Here is a 21,425-nt window from a genome sequence, read left to right on the forward strand (position 1 = left end):
AAAGTTATGTCCCATCAAATAACTCATGAACCAGGCAAATTTTGCCAATCTAAAAAGACAAATTATGGCCCAAAGCTATTTTTGCACAAATTTCTTAAACACGGACAAAAGTTAAAGTTAAACAAAGTCTGCTAGTTAAATCGAAATAATTGCACGGCTTATCCTTCAAATGGACTGGTCTTTAATTTTTGGCCTTCAAATGGATTAGTCTTTAATTTTTGCCTTTCAAAATCGAAATTATGCTTTGCGAGACATAAGTTCTTTAAGGGCGTGGGTATAACTTGTGGTTGTTGATATTATGATGCGTGATTTTGAAGGGAAAAAAAAATTAAAGACCAGCCCATTTGAAGGCTAAAAATTAAAGATCAACATAAAATAGGAACAAATAAATCTTGTATCCTATTTGTGCAAACCTTCCCTCCAGTTAAGCTCCAACGTGAGACCCAAATTAAGTTCAAGCTTAATTGAGTTTCCTGGCCCAAAAAGAATTTCAACAACCAATATTGCACATCTGGATAACGGTTTCTATAAACTTATTCTTGTGAAGTAGATATTTTCCGTTAGCGGAAACAATGGCAGTTATTCCAACTGTCACCGTGTTATCATCAATCAGCGCACGCTTACTGTCCATCCCGCGCACGTTAGCCACAACTGCTATAGCTTCATCTTCTTCTCTCTGCTACTTGAACAAGGGTAGTTATCCTCTGCAACGCCGGAGTACTATTCTACCGGCGAGGAAGCTCCTGATACGAGCAGCAAGAACAGAGTCCAAAGGCGTCTCTCTTGGCTTTAGACCTCCCAATTTTGAGGTCCTTTTTCTAAAAAAAAAATATACTCTCTCTGTCCATTTTTATTGGTCCAGTTTAGAAAATCAAGAGATAATTTATCTGTTTTACCCTCACTATTAACTCTTGACTTGGAAACTTCAATCAATTGTTTGTGGTTACACTACTTTTAAAGTATCTTTGATTAAGTGGTAATAATTAGGGGTGATATAGTAAAATTGTTACTCTATTTATGGTTCATTTCTTACATGACAAGTAAAAATGGAGGGAGGGAGTATTTTTTTTTTTTTTAAGTACTGTTGCTTGGTAATTTATGTTTGAATACAAAGAATTTTTTTACTAATGAGAGTAATGTTTCAGCTTACGGAGCCGCTCACTGGAAAAGTTTGGAAGCTTGATGATTTTGAAGCATATCCTGCATTGCTGGTAAAAACTACAATATTATTACTATGATTTTCCTGAAATGATTCAATGTGTACTGTTATTATTGTTATTATCATTGCTGTGAGACAGATTCATGATTTAGTGCAATCAGGGTGGGGGTTCCTGGGAACGCAGTAATTTTTTGTATAGACTCGTATTTGTATTGAGAAATCCAGTAAATATATAAGTATTAGTAGTTGGGAACCCAGTTACAAAGTCATCTGTTGGTCACGTGGCAGAGATTGCACCTGTTAAGCTCGGGCGCCCTCCTTCACGAGGGATCGATTCCCCTCTGTGGCACTTATATTGTCTCTTTTTTACCATTGATAGTACAGAAAAGGCTCAAATATGCCATCGAACTATCGGAAATGGCTTATTTATGCCACTCATCAATAGTTTGGCTCATTTATGCCATCGAACTATCGGAAATGGCTCATTTATGCCACTCATCAATAGTTTGGCTCATTTATGCCATCGCTTGTTGCCAAAATGACTCATCCATGCAATTTTTCATTAACACCGATTTTATAATACCATTTATGACACGTGGCCTCCAATCAGAGGTCTACGTCGTTTAATTAAACAGCCCAATTTTAAATCCCAAATTAATAAAACATCCGACCCATACACCCTACTCACCCACAACCATAATCTAGTTGGAGGCCACGTGTCCTATCTGGTATTGTAAAAACCGGCGTTAATGAAAAATAGTGTGGATGAGTCATTTTGGTAACAGGCGATGGCATAAATGAGCCAAACTATTGACGAGTGGCATAAATGAGCCATTTTATATAGTTCGATGGTATTAATGAGCCAAACTATTGATGAGTGACATAAATGAGCCATTTCCGATAGTTCGATGGCATATTTGAGCCTTTTCCGTTGATAGTATAAGAATCATTAGTTGGGGACCCAGTAACAAAGTTATCTACTGGTCACTTTTTAAGCTACACTTATTTTGTCTCTTTTTTGTTTTAAAAAACAAAAAAGTTGAGATTGTTGGAACCCATAAACTTCAAATCCTGAATTTGCCTCTGAGTGCAATAAAATGTATACATACATAGTCTATAATTTTTCAGAAATTTACATGGTGCGAATAGAAAGCAGTAGGTTCGGTTAAGCGCACTGTGCGGAACTGAATCGTCATCTATCCCTACTCCTGTCCCACTTCTTTAAGTGGATTAATTTGACTTTTCTGATAAAATTTGAAATTTCTAGAGTGATGTATGACCTCAATTTTTCCAAGCCCAAGAAAAAAATTAGTCTTTGATAGACTAGGATGGAGTCAATTTTGAATAATCAAATCCAAAAGGCTAAGTTAAGTAATAAGTTATAATTTAAAATTGAATGCAGTTACTGTTATCCCTGTATTCAAATCATATTTACTGAAAAACAAAAACGTTTTAGTTTCGAGCCCACAAAATTGTGTTTCCTTAAGGAATTTAATCCCCTCACAATGGCCCAAGGTTTGGATTAATTCCTCACAGGATAGAATGAAACTCTATTCTGCAATACTGGCAATCGAGATTGCAGAACTTCAGCGAACTCAATAAACGACAGTAAATCACACGACACTTACTTTTCTCTTTGGAAAACAATGCATAGAAGAGGAGATGAAGAAGATTAATTTCAGAGAGTAGCTGCGTGATATTAGTGTGTGAAATGAGGCGAAACCTCTGAAATTTTTTATGGCCAACTGTTGGAGTCTCAACAGGTGCGAAAATGCCTATTGGCAAGAGCGGTTGGGAAATTTGTTACCGTTTGAGAATTATTTTTTACCGTGAATTTAAGTTTAAATTTTCCGCGGAAAAAAATAAATAATCAGAAATGGAATATTAAATAACGGAAAATGGAAATAAATTCGGTCCAAAAAATATATCAATCAAATCATTTGACCAAATCCAAATCTAAATCCGAAGTCGAGCCGAGGGACGACGCAAGGGAATACTCTCTTCAACTCTTTAAGAGCTAGAAGAAGTGATTCTATATATAAGCACATAAGAAGTGTTTACCCCCACCAATGAGGTACAAAGTGCCTTTGCTAAAATGAAATTTGTTTGAATTTCATTTCTCTCCATTTTATTTCCCACCATTTCTCAATTCACACTTCATCTTTAAAGCCCAACACTTGAAGTCTTTAAAGCCCAACAATCCCCCACATGAATGGGGAATGACTATATTATGAAAACATGCATGAAAATACTGTGTGATTTACAAGAAACAATTAATCGCATCTGGGTAAGAAACTTAAGGTATTTTATTTACACATTTCTGTTTCATCTTATATTTTGTTTTGGTTGGAGATTAAAATCTTCGGATTTTCTACTCCGTTAATTTACTCGATGTGAAGATATAAAAATTTAATTTACTCGATGTGAAGATATAAATACTTGCTCAAGGTAATAAGTTTTTGCATTCGGTTTGAAGAATATAAAAACATAACGTCATCGATTTATTAATTCTATTTCTGTTGTACCAAACAAAATGGGAGAAACAACGCTACTGTGAATGCTAATGGTTCTGGTGCAACAAATGTTGCCTCGTCCAGCAGCACTACTCCAGCAAGCAATACCAGTGGCAGAAAAGCCCAAAAAATTTTCCAGCATTGACTTTAAGCACTGGCAGCAAAAGATGTTTTTCTACTTGATCACCTTCAGTTTGCAGAAGTTTATTACTGAGGATGTTCCAGTCCTGTCAGATGATACTCCTAACAACGAGCGCTTTGTGGTGACAGAGGCGTGGAAACATTCTAACTTTCTTTGCAAAAATTATATTCTGAATGGTTTGGAAGATGGTATCTATAATGTTTATAGCGTGTGTAAATTTTCTAAAGAGTTATGAAATGCTTTGGACAAGAAATACAAGACCGAAGACGCTGGACTGAACCAAATTTCTGAAATTTAAAATGATTGACAGCAAATCTGTCATGTCGTAGGTCCAGAAATTACAAGTTATTATTCACGATCTCTTTGCAGAAGGAATGAGAATTAACAAAGTTTTTCAAGTTGCCTCCTTTGTGGAGGGACTTTAAAAACTACTCGAAGCATAAAAGCAAGGAGATAAAGTTGGAAGATCTAATTGTTCGTCTCAGAATTGAAAAGTACAGCAGATCTGTAGAAAAGAAAGCGAATGAAAAGTCAGCAATAATGGGGGGGAGTATTGTTGAAAATGCTCCAACAAATTTGAAGAAAAGGAAAAGGGCTTCTGGACTAAAAAATTTTCCAAGTAAGAAGAAGTTCAAACAAAATTGCTACAACTGTGGCAAGTTTGGACACGTGTCTACAGAATGCTGTGAGAGGCGGATCTAAAATTTAAACTCTAGGGGTTCAATCTTTTAATTTTTTAGCATTGAGCCATTATATGTCTAAAGTTATGGGTTCATATCTATTATTTATTGTAATTTTAGTAAATTTTTACACATAAATTTGTACCCCGCATTGAAAGTTTGGGGTTCAATTGAACCCCTAGTTAATGTGCTTCATCCGCCTCTGAATGCTGTGCTCTAAAGAAAGATAAAGATAAGAAGAAGGGTCAAGCAAACATGACAGAAATTAATGAAGACGTGGACAACTTATGTGTCATGCTTTCAGAATGCAACTTGGTAGGTAATCCAAGAGAATGGTGGATAGATTCTGGTGCCACCCGCCATGTGTGCTAACAAGGAGTTGTTTGCTTCTTATGCTGCAGCTGGACCCGAAGAGACAATTTTCATGGCAAATTCTGCTATTGCAAAAATAGAAGGAACAGTCAAGATTGCTTTGACATCAAGCAAGATTGTGACTCTAAACAATGTCCTTCATGTTCCTGAACTGCGGAAGAATTTAGTATCAACATCACTTCTAGTCAAAAACGGATTCAAGTGTGTTTTTGTTTCCGACAAGGTTGTAGTTTGCAAAAATGAGATATATGCAGGAAAGGGTTACCTTACTGAGGGCCTTTTCAAACTCAATGTAATTGCAGTTGATAGGAATAAAAATTTTGTTTCTTCTTACTTACTTGAGTCAAATAATTTATGGCATGCACGTTTGGGAATGTTAATTATAAAACTTTACGAAAAATGATTAACTTGGAAGTATTGCCTAGATTTGAATGCAATAATTCGAAATGTCAAGTATATGCGGAATCTAAGTATGCTAAGCATCCTTATAAGTCTATTGAAAGGAATTCCGACCCTTTTAAACTTAATTCATACGGATATTTGTGATATGAAGTCAATACCATCTCGCGGTGGGAAAAAAGTATTTCATAACTTTTATTGACTACTCGATATTGCTATGTTTATTTACTTAATAGCAAAGATGAATCTATTAACGCATTCAGGCAATACAAACATGAAGTTAAAACACAACTTAACAAGAAAATCAAAATGATTAGAAGTAATAGGGGTGGTGAATATGAATCTACTTCTGATGATAAAAAAATACACTTGAATCCGTTTTTGACTAGAAGTGATGTCGAGAATAAATTCTTCCGCAGTTCAGGAACATGAAGGACATTGCTGAGAGTCACAATCTTGCCCGATGTCATCTTTAAAGCAATCTTGCACATTCCTTCTATTTTTGCAGTAGCAGAATTTGGCATGAAAATTGTCTCGTTGGGTCCAGCTGCAGCATAAGAAGCAAACAACTCCTTGTTAGCACACACATGGCGGGTGGCACCAGAATCTATCCACCATTCTCTTGGATGAGCTACCAAGTTGCATTCGGAAAGCATGGCACGTAAGTTGTCCACGTCTTCATTCATTTCTGCCATTTTACTTGACCCTTCTTCTTATTTTTATCTTTCTTTGGAGTATTCTGTAGACACGTGGCCAAACTTGCCATAGCTTTAGTGATTTCCTTTGAACTTCTTCTTACTTGGAAGATTTTTCGGTCCAGAATCCCTTTTCCTTTTCTTTGAATTTGTTGGAGCAGTTTCAACAATATTCGCTCCCATTATTGCTGACTTTCCGTTCGCTTTCTTTTCTGCAGATTTGTTGTCCTCTTCAATTCTGAGATGAACAATTAGATCTTCCAACTTTGCATTTATTCTTTAAGTAGTCTTTAAAGTCCCTCCACAAAGGAGGCAACTTGAAAAATTCATTAATTATCATTTCTTTTGCAAGGAGATCATATGATAGGACTGGAACATCTTCGCAGGTCTGGACCTGCGACATGACAGATTTGTTGTCAAATCATTTTAAATTCCAGAAATTTGGCAGCAACAAATTTCTTCAGTCCAGCGCCTTCGGTCTTGTATTTCTTGTCCAAAGCGTTTCATAACTCTTTGGAAGATTTACGGATGCTATAAACATTATACAGACCGTCTTCCAAACCATTCAAAATATAATTTTTGCAAAGAAAGTCAGAATGTTTCCACGCCTCCGTCACCACAAAGCGCTTGTTGTCAGGAGTATCATATGATAGGACTGGAACATCCTCACTAATAAACTTTTGCAGACTGAGGGTGGTCAAGTAGAAAAACATTTTTTGCTACCAGCACTTAAAGTCAATGCCGGCAAACTTTCTAGGCTTTTCTGCCACTGGTATTGCAGGCGCCGGAGTAGTGCGGCTGGACGAGGCAATAGGCGTTGCACTAGAACCATTATCATTCACAGTAGCAGTTGGCCCTCCCATTTCTGTTCGGTAAAACACAAACAAAATTAATAAATCGATGACATTTTTATATTCTTCAAACTGAATACAAAAAGTTATTACCTCGAGGAAGTTTTTATATCTTCAAATCAAGTAAATTAACAGAGTAGAAAATCCGAAGATTTTAATCTCCAACCAAAACAGAATATAAGATGAAATAGAAATACGTAAATTAAATTCCTTAAGTTTCTTACCTAGATGCGATTAATTCTTTCTTGTAAAGCACACTTTTTTTTCATGCATGTTTTTATAATATAGTCATTCCCCATTCATGTGGGGGATTGTTGGGCTTTAAAGATGAAGTGTGAATTTGGAATGGTGGGAAATAAAATGGAGGGAAATGAAATTCAAACAAATTTCATTTTAGCAAAGGCACTTTGTCCCTCATTGGTGGGGGAAAGCACTTTTTATGTGCTTATACATAGAATCACTTCTTCTAGCTCTGAAAGAGTTGATAAGAGAGTCTCTCCTTGTGCCGTCGTCATCGCTCGGCTCGGATTTGGATTTGGTCAAATCCATTTCCCGATGATCTGCCAATTAGTCACAGCTTGCTTCAGGTTCCCATGATTTACCTAATGCATACCGTCCATACTAAAAAACGCCCACCATGTCAGCCAAATGTATTTACAGTGTGGTAAAAACTGATTCTGCATGTTCCTTTAAGAGAAAGAAAGGTACATGCTACGTATAAATCTCTTCTTCTGTAAGTTTTCCCTAGTCAAGCATCCCTCATGTAGGGCTGTCCATCCAATGCATGCCACTGTAGTTGGGAATTTATTCTCAAGATAATCTTCCGTTGCCAATCTACAGTCTCTCCTTGCCCCTTCTGTCAATAAGTAGTGACAGCCTGACTTCACATAGTATTTTCCGTCCTCTTTCACTTTCCATAAAAGAGAAGCTTTTGAGGTTCGTCCAGGTTTACTCCCAGTATCCCAATACTCAGTTCACTCCAGGTTTTCATGTGGGATATACATGCTGCACATTAATTGATGGTTACTCCTTTGACTTTAGTGTTATGCATGTATTGGGTGTTCTCGAACAATTGACGTTACCATTAATGTCTATTTGGGTGAGCTTGTCTCTTGACCTTTTTCCATGGGTGAATGTACAGGGTTCTGCCGAACCTAGTAGCTTTGACATAAACCCTGTATTTGTTTCTAATGTACAAATTATTAATTTAATACCCATAAGTAACTCAAAAAGGGCTAGAATCCCAAACTCATGAGCTTGAAATCTTGGATCTTCATCATTTATTTCTTGTGGTTGTCTTTTAACAGTCGTCAACATGTACAATGAAAACAATTCTGTAGGCCATAAAAACCATTCTTATTTGTCCTTAACCCATGAATATTTTTGTTAGCCACAAAATCTAAAGTTATGCCAGCACAAGGTTTTAACTGAAAATTAGAAGCTTTATTGTGTAAGAGCCAAACGTTGAAAAAAGAATCAAAGAATCATGAGTTTTCTTTCCCTCTTCTTTATTAACTTGTCTTTACTGTGATTCATCTCTAATAATTTAATTTGCAGGTTATGTTCATCTGCAACCATTGTCCATTTGTCATACATTTGAAGAAGGATATTGTTAAACTCTCAAATTTCTACATGAAGGTAGGCAGAAAGCTGATTCCATTTCCCTTCATTTCTAATTTCACGCATTACATGCTCTCTCTGCTTTCTGTCAGCTCAGTTGTTGAAAAGAACAGAATAACATCAAGAAGTTCATATTTGCTGCAGAAAGGTCTTACGGTGGTAGCAATATCTTCAAACTCTGTAGTTACACATCCGCAGGTTCAGATACTTTATAACTTATAATCTCTTGATTTTGTGAGACCATTATGTACTTTTGTTGTGAGTTTCTCCATCTTTCACAGGATGGACCTGAATTCATGGCTGATGATGCGAAGCTCTTTAGATATCCTTTCCCTTATCTTTATGATGAGGTGTGCTTCTATAACGAGTTCTTGATGATAGTTTTCAATTTAATTGCTTTTGTTGGATTACTCTCTGATTACTCTTGCACTGCGTAGTCACGTGTGGTATCTTTTCTGATGCATTTTTCTGTTTGTGATGCTGTTCTCTCTTAGGTTATTCTTTGTATAGATCACGTTCACTTTTTTTCCCATTTCCTTTTTCGTTTTCTATGAAAATATTTTGGTCGCTCGATATAAGTGTCTGGTTCAGTTCCCTTGCCAATATAGCTTACTGTTTCCTATGTTGATGAGGAGCCTGGTGAGACTTAGGCAATGCCCAAAAATATAGAACTATTAACAGAAACTTACATTATTTTTTAGAGCATTGAGTAGGGAAAAAGTATGAATGAAGCTGCTGCTGAGGTATGCCTCACCTTGAGCCTCTTAATCTACTGCTGTTTTAACTTTTAACTACTCATATTGGTTAGGTCAACCCTGACAAGAACAGGAGGACTAGGTGATTGCTTGTCACCTTGTTGGGGGCCTACTAATTCAGCTCTTGGGTTAAGAAAAAGCTTTCAGTGGTGGTGGAAAATTATATTCTGATAATGCATATGTTAAACAAAGAAACCAACTTTTAAAATTCTACTACAAATGGTAGGCTCTCAATAAAAACTGTCATACGCCTTTGCAGACGTCCAGTTTAATTCAGCTCTAGATTTGCTGTTGTCTCTTGACGATTGGCAGAAAGAACAGCATCCAAATCAACTATTTAAGCCTAAACAATGAGGGAGATTGTCTTCTTTGGGCAGATTGCGAGGAACTTTAAGAGTAATTTGTGCGAGCTTAACATCAGTTTTTTTTTTTTTTTTCCTATAAAATTTTTTACCCCAATGTTGGAGGATCTATAGTGTTTCCACACTTCCCCTCCAGGGTGACTCGAACCCTGGACCTACCGGTCGTGGCTGGAGGTGCTAGCTTAACATCAGATTGTTCAACACCCAGGATATGCTTATGAAAGTAAAACATATAGTTTCTGGTTATCCCATAAAAAATGATTATATTGTCTACTTGTTTAACTAGTTAATTTTAACATTCGAAGCACTCACACTTGAGACTCTAGTATGTACTAAATTTCCATTTTCAAGTAACCATATGACATAATTAGTTAATTTAAATCTAGTCAAGAGATAGTATTTGTAAAGAAACATAAATGTGAAAGTATAATGACTAATATGTCAATGAATAAAGTACGAAAGCAATCATACCCAAAGGCGTATCCAGGGTTTGACTTTGATGGTTTCAACCTTTAGGTTCTTAACTTGAACCCTTACACTTTTAAAACTATCAAAAATTAATATCTGTTGAAATTTTAGTGATCTTATATATATCTATGTGCCATGCGAAAATGTTGGATTCAGTTGAAACAAGTGATTGTATGCTACATGCGCTTCTTCCACTTCCTCTTTGGACTACTTGTTCTCTCATGAGGCTGCAATTAGGTAAAGTTGTAAACTATGCGGTCGAAGTACAATTGTAGAGTTGTTCTGTTTGGCAAGAAATCTTCCAAAATGCATTATATTTTTTTTACTCATGAACTGTTGTAAAAAGATGTGGTGTGCACTACACTACATGATATGCATGCAGTAATTTTATTGTCTGTTTGTTATGTTTTTATTTGAAATATTATAGATTATGTGTTATGTAGAACTTGTTCGAACTTCTTCAGCTTGGTGTTTTTCTTGTAGTCACAAGAAGTTGCACGAGATTTTGGGGCTGTTTGTACACCAGAATTTTTCCTGTTCAAAAAGGTAATGACTACCCGAGTTATATCTGAAAGCTTCAAGGTCAGCGTGATACACTGCACCCCCGCTTTCAAATTTGCATGATTTTCTGCCCCTTGCTTCTTTCCCTAAAAATATGCATTATCGCCCTTGATTGAAATCCGCTCAACCACAATTCATTGGCTTTCTATCCCGGTTTTTACTGAGTGTTTTAGTGTTTCCTCTTATTTCTTTCATTCCAAGATGATAATGCTAACATATTCTCAAGGCCAGGGGCGGAGGGTGAACCCCCTTCGGCAAAAAATTACACTGTTTACATATGGTTAAAATTATTTTTTATGTATATATATTAGACGTTGAACCCCCTTTGGCTTCTTCGTGTGTTTACTTTTTCATATTTTGAACCCCTTAGTGAAAATCCTGGCTCCGCCACTGCTCAAGGCCTCAATAAAGTATTCTCTAAAGATCTGTAAGTGATCTTACTTTTTTATTCATTTTGGAATTATTTACAGATTTGAAGAATTTCATTTTGTGTCAGGATGGCAGAAGGCCCTTTGAGCTAGTGTATCATGGACAATTTGATGATTCAAGGCCAAGTAACAATGTGCCTGTCACAGGAAGGTTAGCTACTTTGTCTTTTCAATTTTCCCTCAAGAATCTATTGTATTGTGAATTCCTAATGTAGCTGTTATGACACACCCTATAGGGACTTAAGCCTAGCCATAGATTGTGTACTTAGTGGCCAGCCAGTTCCATCAACTCAAAAACCCAGGTATTCTTGTTCCCATTTGAGTTCCCCTTTGTTGTGTATTTCTTTTTTCTGGTTTGAATAGTATTTCTGGTTTCCTTCACCTTTGTTGTCAACTCAAGAATCTATTATTTGCTGAATTTATTTTTGTACTTTCTACTTAGCATTGGTTGCAGTATAAAATGGAGTCCAGGGGGGAAGCAGTAAGCACCATCTCAGCTGTCTATGAGGTTTTTCTCAGCAACACGTTTAGGTGCATCAGATTATCCACGTAGCGGATGATGAGCATTGGAGTACTGGCACATCTGTGTTACTTTGCTACGCCTCTTCTAGCATAGTGAGTTGAGCTTCGAGCTCAAAGCTTTCATTAGGAGACCTGAGATTCTTTGATATGCTACTTATCACACTTCATGTATATATTACTTCCTTCGTATTTCCTAGCAAAGCTCAGCTTTTTACATTGTATGTGCTGTCCTTACTTATGAAAGGGTTGAAATACTATTTCTGTAAGATTTAATGCCAGCTCGGGGAATATGTTCTGGAGGAGCCAAAAATAAAAGAAATTGTTGCCAAATGGAGCAATATGCTATCATGATTGGCAAAAATATGAGCCAGTCACTAATTTTTGTGCTCTTTGATACTGTAACGTGGAGTTCTGTTCCTCCTAGTGATTTGTAAATCATTGTATTTTATTCCTTCACCTTCACTTTCACTTTCACTTTCTCTGCTTGTAATGCTCTAGTGTTTCTGGTAATCAATATAGATCCTTGTGTCTGCACGCCCTTATCCTATATTCTTTGTGCATATTTGTCTGTGCCTAGCCCTTTGTGCACTGGTCTGGGGTTTGTCTAAAGCAAGCTCTGCTAGAGTGATTACTTCTGTGTAGCTTTTACTTTCTTCTTTCTGTTGTGTTGAAGCCAACTGTGTGGTCAACTTTCCTTCAACTTTTAACACGATATGAAGGGACACTTGATTGTTAGCATTCTGTCATTTAAACTTGACAGAGACCACAAAAGTGTTAAATATTGCTTTCATACTTTATGCTGATTGTCATGTTTAAAGTAGAATGTCAAAATAACTGTGGTTTATATCATCCAATTTCCCTTTCATTTGATGCCAGGGTATCAGAAATCTATCACAAAACCTGTAACTTTTACAACATATTTTATGCTGATTGTTATGTTTGAAGCAGATCTTCTTCCGTAGTTAGTTCAATTTTACATTTTAAAAAAATGGGGCAGCCCGGTGCACAAAGCATCCCTCGTTCACCCAAGGTCTGGGGAAGGGCTCTGTTGCAAGCATCAGTGGTTGATTCTATGGCTCAGACCCGTGACCTATGTGACTAAATACTCGTATTATATGCTATGTGACTAAATACTCGTATTATACCCACTTAAAATGCAGGCAGTATGAGCTACCAGATTAAGCCTATGTCTTCTTGGGATATTTAAACGAGTGATCATGGTAAAGTTATGATATGTAAAAACAGTCACTTCCGCTGGAGGAGTTACTAGGCCATCAAATTCACCCTTTCTTTTTTCTTCTGATGAGTAACCGAACACCAATTATTGTTGAAACCTTATTTTTAAAAAAATCTTACCAGGTTTGCTTATACCTTCTGCAGCTACCACTGATAGAGGAAGGCTTATCTCAGACCCTTGATTGACTTATCTTATTGCCGTTCAATCTGTAATGTGGTTTTACTTTTTGCACTACTTTTAAATCTAACACACTTGGCTTTTAGTGATCAACATAGATCCTTGTATCTGCACTCTTTTGTCCTTTCCTCTTTGAGCACATGTTGGTTGTGTGACTTGTGTCTATCTTGCCTTGTAAATTATATGTGCCTGTATGGGGTTGAAAGCAAATTGTGTACGGTGATTACTTTTCTAGAGAATGAAAGCCAAATTTTTGGATAAACCACCGTCCAACTTTTAGTATGATAAGATGGATAACATGCTAGGGAAGATGCTTTACTGATTATATATATACAAAAGAAACCACAGAGTCTGATATATAGCTTTAATACTTTTTGCTAACAAGTCATGTTTAAAGTGGATTATCTGAAGTAATGGTTTATGTCATCCAAATTTACATTTTATGCTGATGCAGCAGTATCATGCATAAAGCACAAACCTAATTGTTGCTTTAGTACTTTATGCTGATTGTCATGTTTACATATCTTGGGAACTTGTGATGACAATCATCCATAAGTTTCATTCTATGGTGATGTACCTTTATCTTGACTAAGTACTCATATGGTACTTGTTTTAATTGGATAGAGTGGTTTTCTGTCTTGGATGCTTATCAATATACAAGATTCTTGCCTAGCTATTAGTGTATATATTAGAGGAGCTATCTAATTCCACTGTTGGTTTGTATTATTCAAAGTAACTACAGAAAAATGATTCAAAATTCCTATGAAAATAGGAAAGTTCCTTTATATTTCTCCTTCACAATGCTCAATAACATCTTTTAAGTCAGATTATATTCAAAGGTGATGGTAGAAAAATGATTCGAAAGAATTATTCTCATTTTAGCAATGAGTAGTTACTGCTTGGAATAAGTAGAATCCTGATTTTAACAGAACATTTTGATTAATACCCTATGTTCTCATAAAGGTTATAGAAAGTTGATACATAATGTATGCTTTGAAGCTTGACGTATTACTGTAACCTACTTGTGGGCCTAAAAGGGTTTGATATCACATGGATAAAAAAGCAACGTACCTTTCAAGAACATGGTGAGCTGAATGCTTCTTCATCTTTTGTGAAAATGACTTGTAAAGCATATGGTAGGGAATGATGGTCACTTCGTTTTTCCCATATTTTCATGTATCAGATTACATAGTGCCAACAAAGATCTTGTCACAAAGCTGCCTTTTTATCATCACCCCACAAACTACAAATGGGATTCAGTGTTACCAGTTTATCTGTAGGGCCCTATTTGGTTCTTAATCTTTAATCATCAAACATTTATGCTTCTCATTTAATCAATCATCACATATTAATATTGGTTTATTGTCATTTTAATGAGGATCCCTAATTATAGAGAGAGATTGTTCTTGTACTTTACCTCTCTTAATTTTCACTTTATCATTATAAGCTAAATTAGCCTTTTTTCGGACATGTTAACAGGGGAGGAGCCACTCAGTAACTTTGGCTCAAACCCTATATTTGTGTTAAAGAGTTTCATTTAATATATACAAATAATATCCAGAACCCAGTATGTAAAGAGAATTGTGGTCCAGAACTAATCATAAACTAAAAATCTTCGCTCCGCCTCAACATGTTAAGTCTAATCATCTGGGATATATTACCTTCTTTTCTTGCACTTGTTTAAGAGCCCGTTTGGATTGGCTTATAAAAATTTTTTTACTTTTTTGAGTGTTTAAGTGTTTACAACAAATCATTTTGTGCTTAAAATAAGTTCAAAAAAATAATTGGACCCATTTAACTTAGTTTATCAAAAAAATTTTTATGTGTTCTAAAATGAACTTATAAGCGAAAAAAAATAAGTTGACTACCCCAACTTATTTTTTTTATAAAGTTCGCAAACAAACTTTAGTATAAAGCTCAATCCAAACGGGCTCTAATTGAATAGTTGTAGGGGCCATGTTTAAATATTTCTTCTAGGGTAGTTGCAGAAATTGGAAGGAAAATAAATGAGCCTTCTTCATTTAAACTAACAAGAAGAAAGCTTGTAGTGTAGAAGGTTGCTATATTGTCTGTTTATTAAGTTTCTGCACACTTTTGAGAAAGCCAAATAATCATTAGAGTACTTGCCTAGACCGCCCTTCATCTCTCCCTTAACTGTATTAATTACATCCACGAGCAGTAAGGATAGATTTGAAAAAAAAGAAAAACAATACAGGACTTTTTGTTTTGAAACAAATTTAGTTTGACACGATTTAGCCTCTGTTTGGATGGTGGTTTCCCGTGGTTCATTAATGTATGGTATGGTACATTATAGTGTTGTATTGTATTGTACTGTATTAATGAACACTATGTTTGGATAGACTTTATCGTTTATTGTGGTTTAATAACATTTTCATTGTTTTGGTTTGATTGTATGGTACTGTATAATAACATAAAAGTTTACTAAAATACCCTTAACTAATATAACTATTTAAAATATCAATAAATACTAGGATAACCCAAGTAAAAGATAGAATTATAACTGTGTTCATCTCTTCTTTTTTAGTTTGACTCTTTCAGTTTAAAAAAACCAAATCACAAAGTTGCTTGAGAGTATTTATATCATTAAGATGTTTTTATATCATCTTGATTACTTAAGTTGGCTGCTGCACTAAGTTCCATCCACAAATAGATGGGAACTTTCAGTTCTGCTTCATTTTGTTGATTTTTCATTCCTAGACCGTTATTATCTAGTAGGTTACTTTCATGAATGTACAGAGCATAAGATATTAGATACCTAATAGATTTTATCTGAAATAAGTCCCCATATGATTAGCATATTTAACTCTACCATTCTTATCGATGTGATGATCTGTTAGAGCATTGCCTTGTATGTATCCCTACATTCAATCCTAAACCTCATATTCGACAACAGAACTTAAAATGAGAAGTATCAATAATGAGAATAGCATTATTGATTTTCGCCACAAAAGGAGTTCACCAATGGAGGAACAGACCACTGCTCACGTTAAAAAGGAGTTGGAGGCAAAATTGAACGTAGTAATTTATATATTAATAAAACTAGGGTAAAGGATAAAATAGGAACTTTAAATAATAAGTGGGGGTATAATGGGTAAATGAAATACGTAACCACGGAAAAACCACCGAATCTGTGGTTACAAAAATTGAGGTTTTTCATGGTTATTTAACCATGGGATTATCACGAATTTACAATACCATACCACGTAATTTTAAGAACAACGGAAACAAACATGGTTTCATAGAAAACCATACATTAATGAACCACGGGAAACCACCATCCCAACAGGGGGTTATATTTGGGACCGGAGAGGGTAATATTCTTATTTTGAAATGAATATTGATGCCCATTGATAATCTATACATCCTTATTAGTTACTTGAAAGAATGAACTAGTTAGAACTAGACAGAGGCTGAGTTAACTAGAGTAACTGAGGGGAGGTGATCTGATGAGAGGTTGAGATGAACCAGAGAAACTAGGACAATTAACTGCTTCTTTAGGATCTCGATTAGGCTTCTCGAAATCTTCATTTTCGTGCCTAATTTCTGTTAGCATTGCTGCTACATCCTTCATTGTTGGTCTTTCATCCGCACACGGGTTAACACAAAGTAGTGCCACCCCAAGAACTTGAAGCATCTCCTGAGTTTGTGTACCAGACCTTAAAAGTAATTGCTGATCAAGAATTGTTGTGAATTCTGTATGTTTTACTCTTAGCTCCTGATTGACCCAAGTGACAATGTGGGCACCTTCTGGTATGCGGGAATCGGTTGGTTCCATTCCCGTTAGGACCTCAAGAAGCACAATGCCATAGCTATACACATCACTCTTCTCAGTTATTCTTAGACTATATCCATATTCTGCAATTTAGGGCCAAAAAACATTTAGAATGCTGTCCAAATTCAGTAAATATACCCAATCTATACCCACAATATGTCTGTGCACAGCAAATTACGCGGGGTACAAGACTAATATAGTGATGTGTTTTTCAAAGCTAATATTCAAGAGTACTAGCATAATGCTATCCAAAATGTTGAGCACTTGATAAAGTTTCTATCACTACTGAAACAATAGGAATTAGCAAAAGACAAATTTTGTTGCTAAACAACAAAATCCATAGTAAATTGCTGTTTAGCACCATTATAGTAAAGTTTCTATAATCTGCCCTATTTAGCAACAGATTATAAAAAAATTCTCTTAGCTGCGAGCAATTTAGCAACAAATTTTAGAAAACTCTCCTAGCAACGAGCAATTTAGCGATGGATTAGCAACAACTTCTAACTAATTCCATTTTTATTTTTTATTTTTTTGGTAGTGTGTTATATTGAGCTATTCAAATGTTTAGCCTCTTCAAGAGATTAATGATGTTCAGAAAATGTACTTACCAGGAGCTATATAGCCATAGGAACCAGCTATTATGGTGGAAGCTCTTGAAGTATCTGATGATGATGAGTTTAATAGCTTTGCAAGTCCAAAGTCAGCAAGAAAAGCTTCAGACTGTGGACCAACCAAAATGTTATTGGCTTTGATATCACGATGGACTATAGGAGGTATACAGTCATGGTGAAGATAAGCTAAACCTTGAGCTGCTCCTAGTATGATATTAAACCTAGCATCCCAATCCAGAAACACCCTCTTCTCATGGAGCAATCCCGCTAAACTCCCATTACTAATGTAATCAAACAACAACAATCTTGTTTTCCCATTATTACAACATCCCAGAAGCCTCACGATATTTTTATGCCTGATCGATCCCAGTGTTCTAACTTCCGCAGAAAAATAGTCCCTCTGTGGCACCTCACCGATTTTCTTAGCCAATAGTTTCTTCACCGCGATCACCTGTCCTGATGGAGTCTCAACGCGATAAACAAAGCTGGAGCAACCCTTTCCAACAATGTTAGATTCACTAAGTCTTGGCACTATGTCGTTCACAGAGAAGCTAAGCTTTCGGAATGGGGTGAATTCCCACTCCAAACCATTTTCTTCGTCATCTTTCTGGCATATCTCTCCCTGATTAGCTCGGATAAAGATGGCAATAGAAGCTGTCAAAATTAGCATGGCCATGAAAATACTGAGTACAATAGCAATAGTGATCTTTCTTATGGATTTTTGGTGATCATTATCACCACTTAAGTGGCATGCAGTTGTGTTAGTGCAGAGTTCTTGATTACCAATAAAAACACTGGTAGGTAAACCCTGAAAGAATTTGGTGTTAGGAAGAATACCAGAAAAGTTATTGTATGAAACATTGAGATAAACAAGGTTATCAAGGTTACTAAGTACTCTAAGACTTCCAGTCAACATGTTATGGGATATATCCATGTTGGCGAGCTTGGAAAAGTTAGAGAAACTTTCAGGAACCGGTCCGGTCAGGAAATTACGACTTAAATTCAACAGAATATCTAGTCCTTGCAGGTGTCCAATCTCTTCGGGGATTAACCCCCCGAGTCTGTTGCTGCTTAAATCCAACAGCTGCAAATCCTGGCAGAATCCAAGCGATTTAGGAACCGTTCCGCCTATGTTGTTTCCATTCAGTATGAGCTTGTTGAGTGATGTGAGTTTCCCTACATCTTCTGGAATGTTCCCTGATATTCTGTTCATGGAAAGGTCTAATACATTAAGACCAGTGAGGGACACAAAAGAGGAAGGAATTTTTCCTTGAAGTTTGTTTCCATGAAGATCAACCATTTCTAGCTGTGCACATTTGCCAATAGCTGGAGGGATTGATCCGGTGAATCGATTTTCTGACAATTCAAGAAAACTCAAAGTCAGTAAACGCCCTATTTCCGGAGGAATTTGACCGTCTAACCTGTTTGATCCTAGGCGTAATCTGGATAAACTCGTGCAATTTCCAATATCAGGTGGAATTCCACCAGACAGAATGTTCGATATCAGCAGCAGCTTAGTCAAGTTTCCCAGATTGAATAAAGTTTTGGGAATGGACCCTGTGAGGAAATTATGAGAAAGATCCAATGACTGAAGTTTCGAACAATCAGCCAGCTTGTTCGGTATGCTCCCATGCAGTTGATTCTGCCAAGCGAAAAACAGATTTAGCTCTTTTAGTTTCCCAATTGTAGGTGGAATCACACCTGAAAAGTTATTGTTGTCCAATTCAAGTTGCTTCAAGTTTGAAAAGTTGCCAATATAGTATGGGATTTCACCAGAAATGCTGTTATCTGATAATAGAAGCTCCTCCAATGTGCCTAAATTTTCGAAAGAAGGGGGGATTTCTCCAGATAGATAGTTCAAAGAGAAATCAATCACTTTTAAACTTGAGCAGTTTCCAAGATTTCCTGGAATTTCCCCTCTCAGATTGTTCTGCCAAAGCAAAACCTTCTTAAGATTCTTTAACAGACCAAGTTCACTTGGTATTTCTCCTGAGATTTGATTTTCATAAACAAACAATTCCTCTAAAGCAGTACAGTTTCCGATTTCTGGAGGGATCTCACCGGTTAAATTAGCCGTGTAAACTGCAAGAGTCTTTAGCTTCTTCAGTTCACCTATACTGTGTGGAATCTGACCCGAAACACCGGTATCTGCAAGGCCCAAAATGACCAATTCCTTACAGCTTGATATCTGCATTGGGATTTCTCCTCGAATTTTAACGTTCCCACCAGCACGAAAGATTTCAAGACTCGTTAACTTTCCGATTTCTTCAGGTATTTTTCCAGAAAGCTGGTTGTCAAAGAGCTCAAGTTGTTGCAATTCATAGCAACTTCCTATCTCCTTTGGTATCTCACCTTGAAACAAATTCGAACTCAATGAAAGTTGCTTCAGTTCTGATAATCTTCCTATTTCAGGTGGAATATTTCCTGTTAGAGCATTGAAACTGAGATCTAAATATCTCAGAGACGACGACAAGTTTCCAATAGAAGATGGAATTTCACCAGTGAGGTTACAATTTGAGAGGACTAACACTTGTAGGAAGGGAAAAGAAAGAATTTGAGTTGGGAATATTGTGGGAAGATTAATGGACCTGATCTTGATATCTGAAACAAAACTATTACTAGTGCATTGGATATAATCCCATTTGCATGGAGTTTCATGACTTGGATTCCATGAAGAGAAAGATGTAACAGAAGCAGAAGTGTTAAAAGTCGAAAGCCATGACAGTAAAGAAAGCCCTTCTTGATTTAAACCAGAAATAGAAGTGGGGAATAAAAAAGATATGTTCAGAAACAAGAAGAATAAGAAGACTGTTAGTTTGCTTGACATGATTGTGATGATGATGATGATAATGGTCTGTATGTACTAGTTCTACTGTACTTTTATTTCAGCTTCATGTTGCCAAATGCACTGCAATGATTTCTTTATCATGGTTACTGGTGTTGGAAAGGCACCAGACTTCTATGTAAAAGAAAGGAAAAATAAATGGAATTTTTCAGAAATCTTAATTGTCCTCCAAATATACCTGTCTTCAACTAAATTCATTGTCAAGATTGACACTTGACAGTGTAAGTGTAGGACAGGGTTGGCCAGAGGGGGTATTATTGCAGTGTTGGTTTGGAAGATTTTGTTTGTACAAATATACCTTCTGGCTGGTAATGTCTAATATGTAATGTGATAAGTTCTTGTCTCCACACTTTTGCTATTACACCCTTCATTTCTTCATTCTTGTTGCCTCCCACCCTACCTTTTCTCTTCCCTAATAATATCTCTTATCTCCTTACAAAGCCTAATGATTGGAACTTTATCCTTTTATCTCAATTTCTTATAGTATATTTGTTGTATACAACAAGATTACTTCCTCCCATATCAGATATTACTGGTCTTGACAAACTGAAGTTGTTTTCAAATATTTAAGGTTTAGAAAAATATATTAAGATGTTGCATAAAGAATTAAATTCGGATGGTTGAAATGGGAACGTGGTATCGAGGTGTTATGTAATAGAAGGATGCTTAATAAATTGAAAAGTAAGTTACAATACATAGAATAATTATACGGCCAATAACGTTATCTGAGAGTGAATGGTGAACCGCAAAAGTCCGACACATCCGATGAGTATCGCAAAATGCCGATTTTAATATGGATCTGTGAGAATAAAATACTAGACAAGTTTAGCAACGAACACATTCGTGAGAAGGTTCAAGTAGCACGCATCAAAGAAAAATAAGATAAGATTGCTTGAGATGGTATGGTCATCAATAGCCGGGTGCACTAGTTGGGAATGTGATTTTTTTGTGAGTTAAGGTGTTAAAAGACGTTGAGGTAGATGCAAAGTCACCTGGAAAGAAATTATTTCGAAAGACATACAATTTTTCGGGTGCAGACTTAGCAAAAAATAGGACAAAATGAAAGAATAAGATCTATTAGGCGATACCTATTAGTTAAGAATATGTTTGTCGTGTTAGCACTTTTACTTTACGTCCTATGCTTTTCTAGAAATTATTTAACCTTTAAGAGATTTGGACATTAGTAGAAAATATAAAGAACTTCTTTTTTTTAGGCATGAGATGAGTTTAAATGG

The 21,425-nt window shown here is 36.1% G+C and overlaps 2 protein-coding genes and 1 long non-coding RNA gene across 3 annotated transcripts; 2 read left to right on the forward strand and 1 right to left on the reverse strand.

The window, feature by feature from the left end:
- Positions 1-510: 510 nt before the first annotated feature.
- LOC132044907 (uncharacterized) lies at positions 511-11,998 on the forward strand. Its single transcript, XM_059435441.1, has 9 exons — positions 511-809; positions 1,146-1,211; positions 8,369-8,449; positions 8,576-8,629; positions 8,713-8,781; positions 10,500-10,562; positions 11,074-11,156; positions 11,242-11,307; positions 11,448-11,998. Exons 1-9 carry the CDS (start codon positions 573-575, stop codon positions 11,488-11,490), a joined length of 762 nt encoding a protein of 253 aa, XP_059291424.1. The 5' UTR covers positions 511-572; the 3' UTR covers positions 11,491-11,998.
- On the forward strand, positions 1,218-5,203 carry LOC132044908 (uncharacterized). The gene is made up of 2 exons (XR_009412304.1): positions 1,218-4,809; positions 4,896-5,203. It is a non-coding gene; the product is annotated as an uncharacterized LOC132044908 (long non-coding RNA).
- A 4,281-nt stretch (positions 11,999-16,279) lies between the features above and the next one.
- Positions 16,280-20,484, reverse strand: LOC132044909 (LRR receptor-like serine/threonine-protein kinase RGI1). The gene is made up of 2 exons (XM_059435442.1): positions 17,343-20,484; positions 16,280-16,817 (listed from the first exon to the last, which is right to left on the reverse strand). The coding sequence occupies exons 1-2, from the start codon at positions 20,170-20,172 to the stop codon at positions 16,378-16,380; spliced, it is 3,270 nt and encodes a 1,089-aa protein (XP_059291425.1). The 5' UTR covers positions 20,173-20,484; the 3' UTR covers positions 16,280-16,377.
- Positions 20,485-21,425: the final 941 nt, after the last annotated feature.

The sequence above is a fragment of the Lycium ferocissimum genome, unplaced genomic scaffold (genome assembly GCF_029784015.1).
Source record: "Lycium ferocissimum isolate CSIRO_LF1 unplaced genomic scaffold, AGI_CSIRO_Lferr_CH_V1 ctg5437, whole genome shotgun sequence".
Taxonomy (NCBI): Eukaryota; Viridiplantae; Streptophyta; class Magnoliopsida; order Solanales; family Solanaceae; genus Lycium; species Lycium ferocissimum.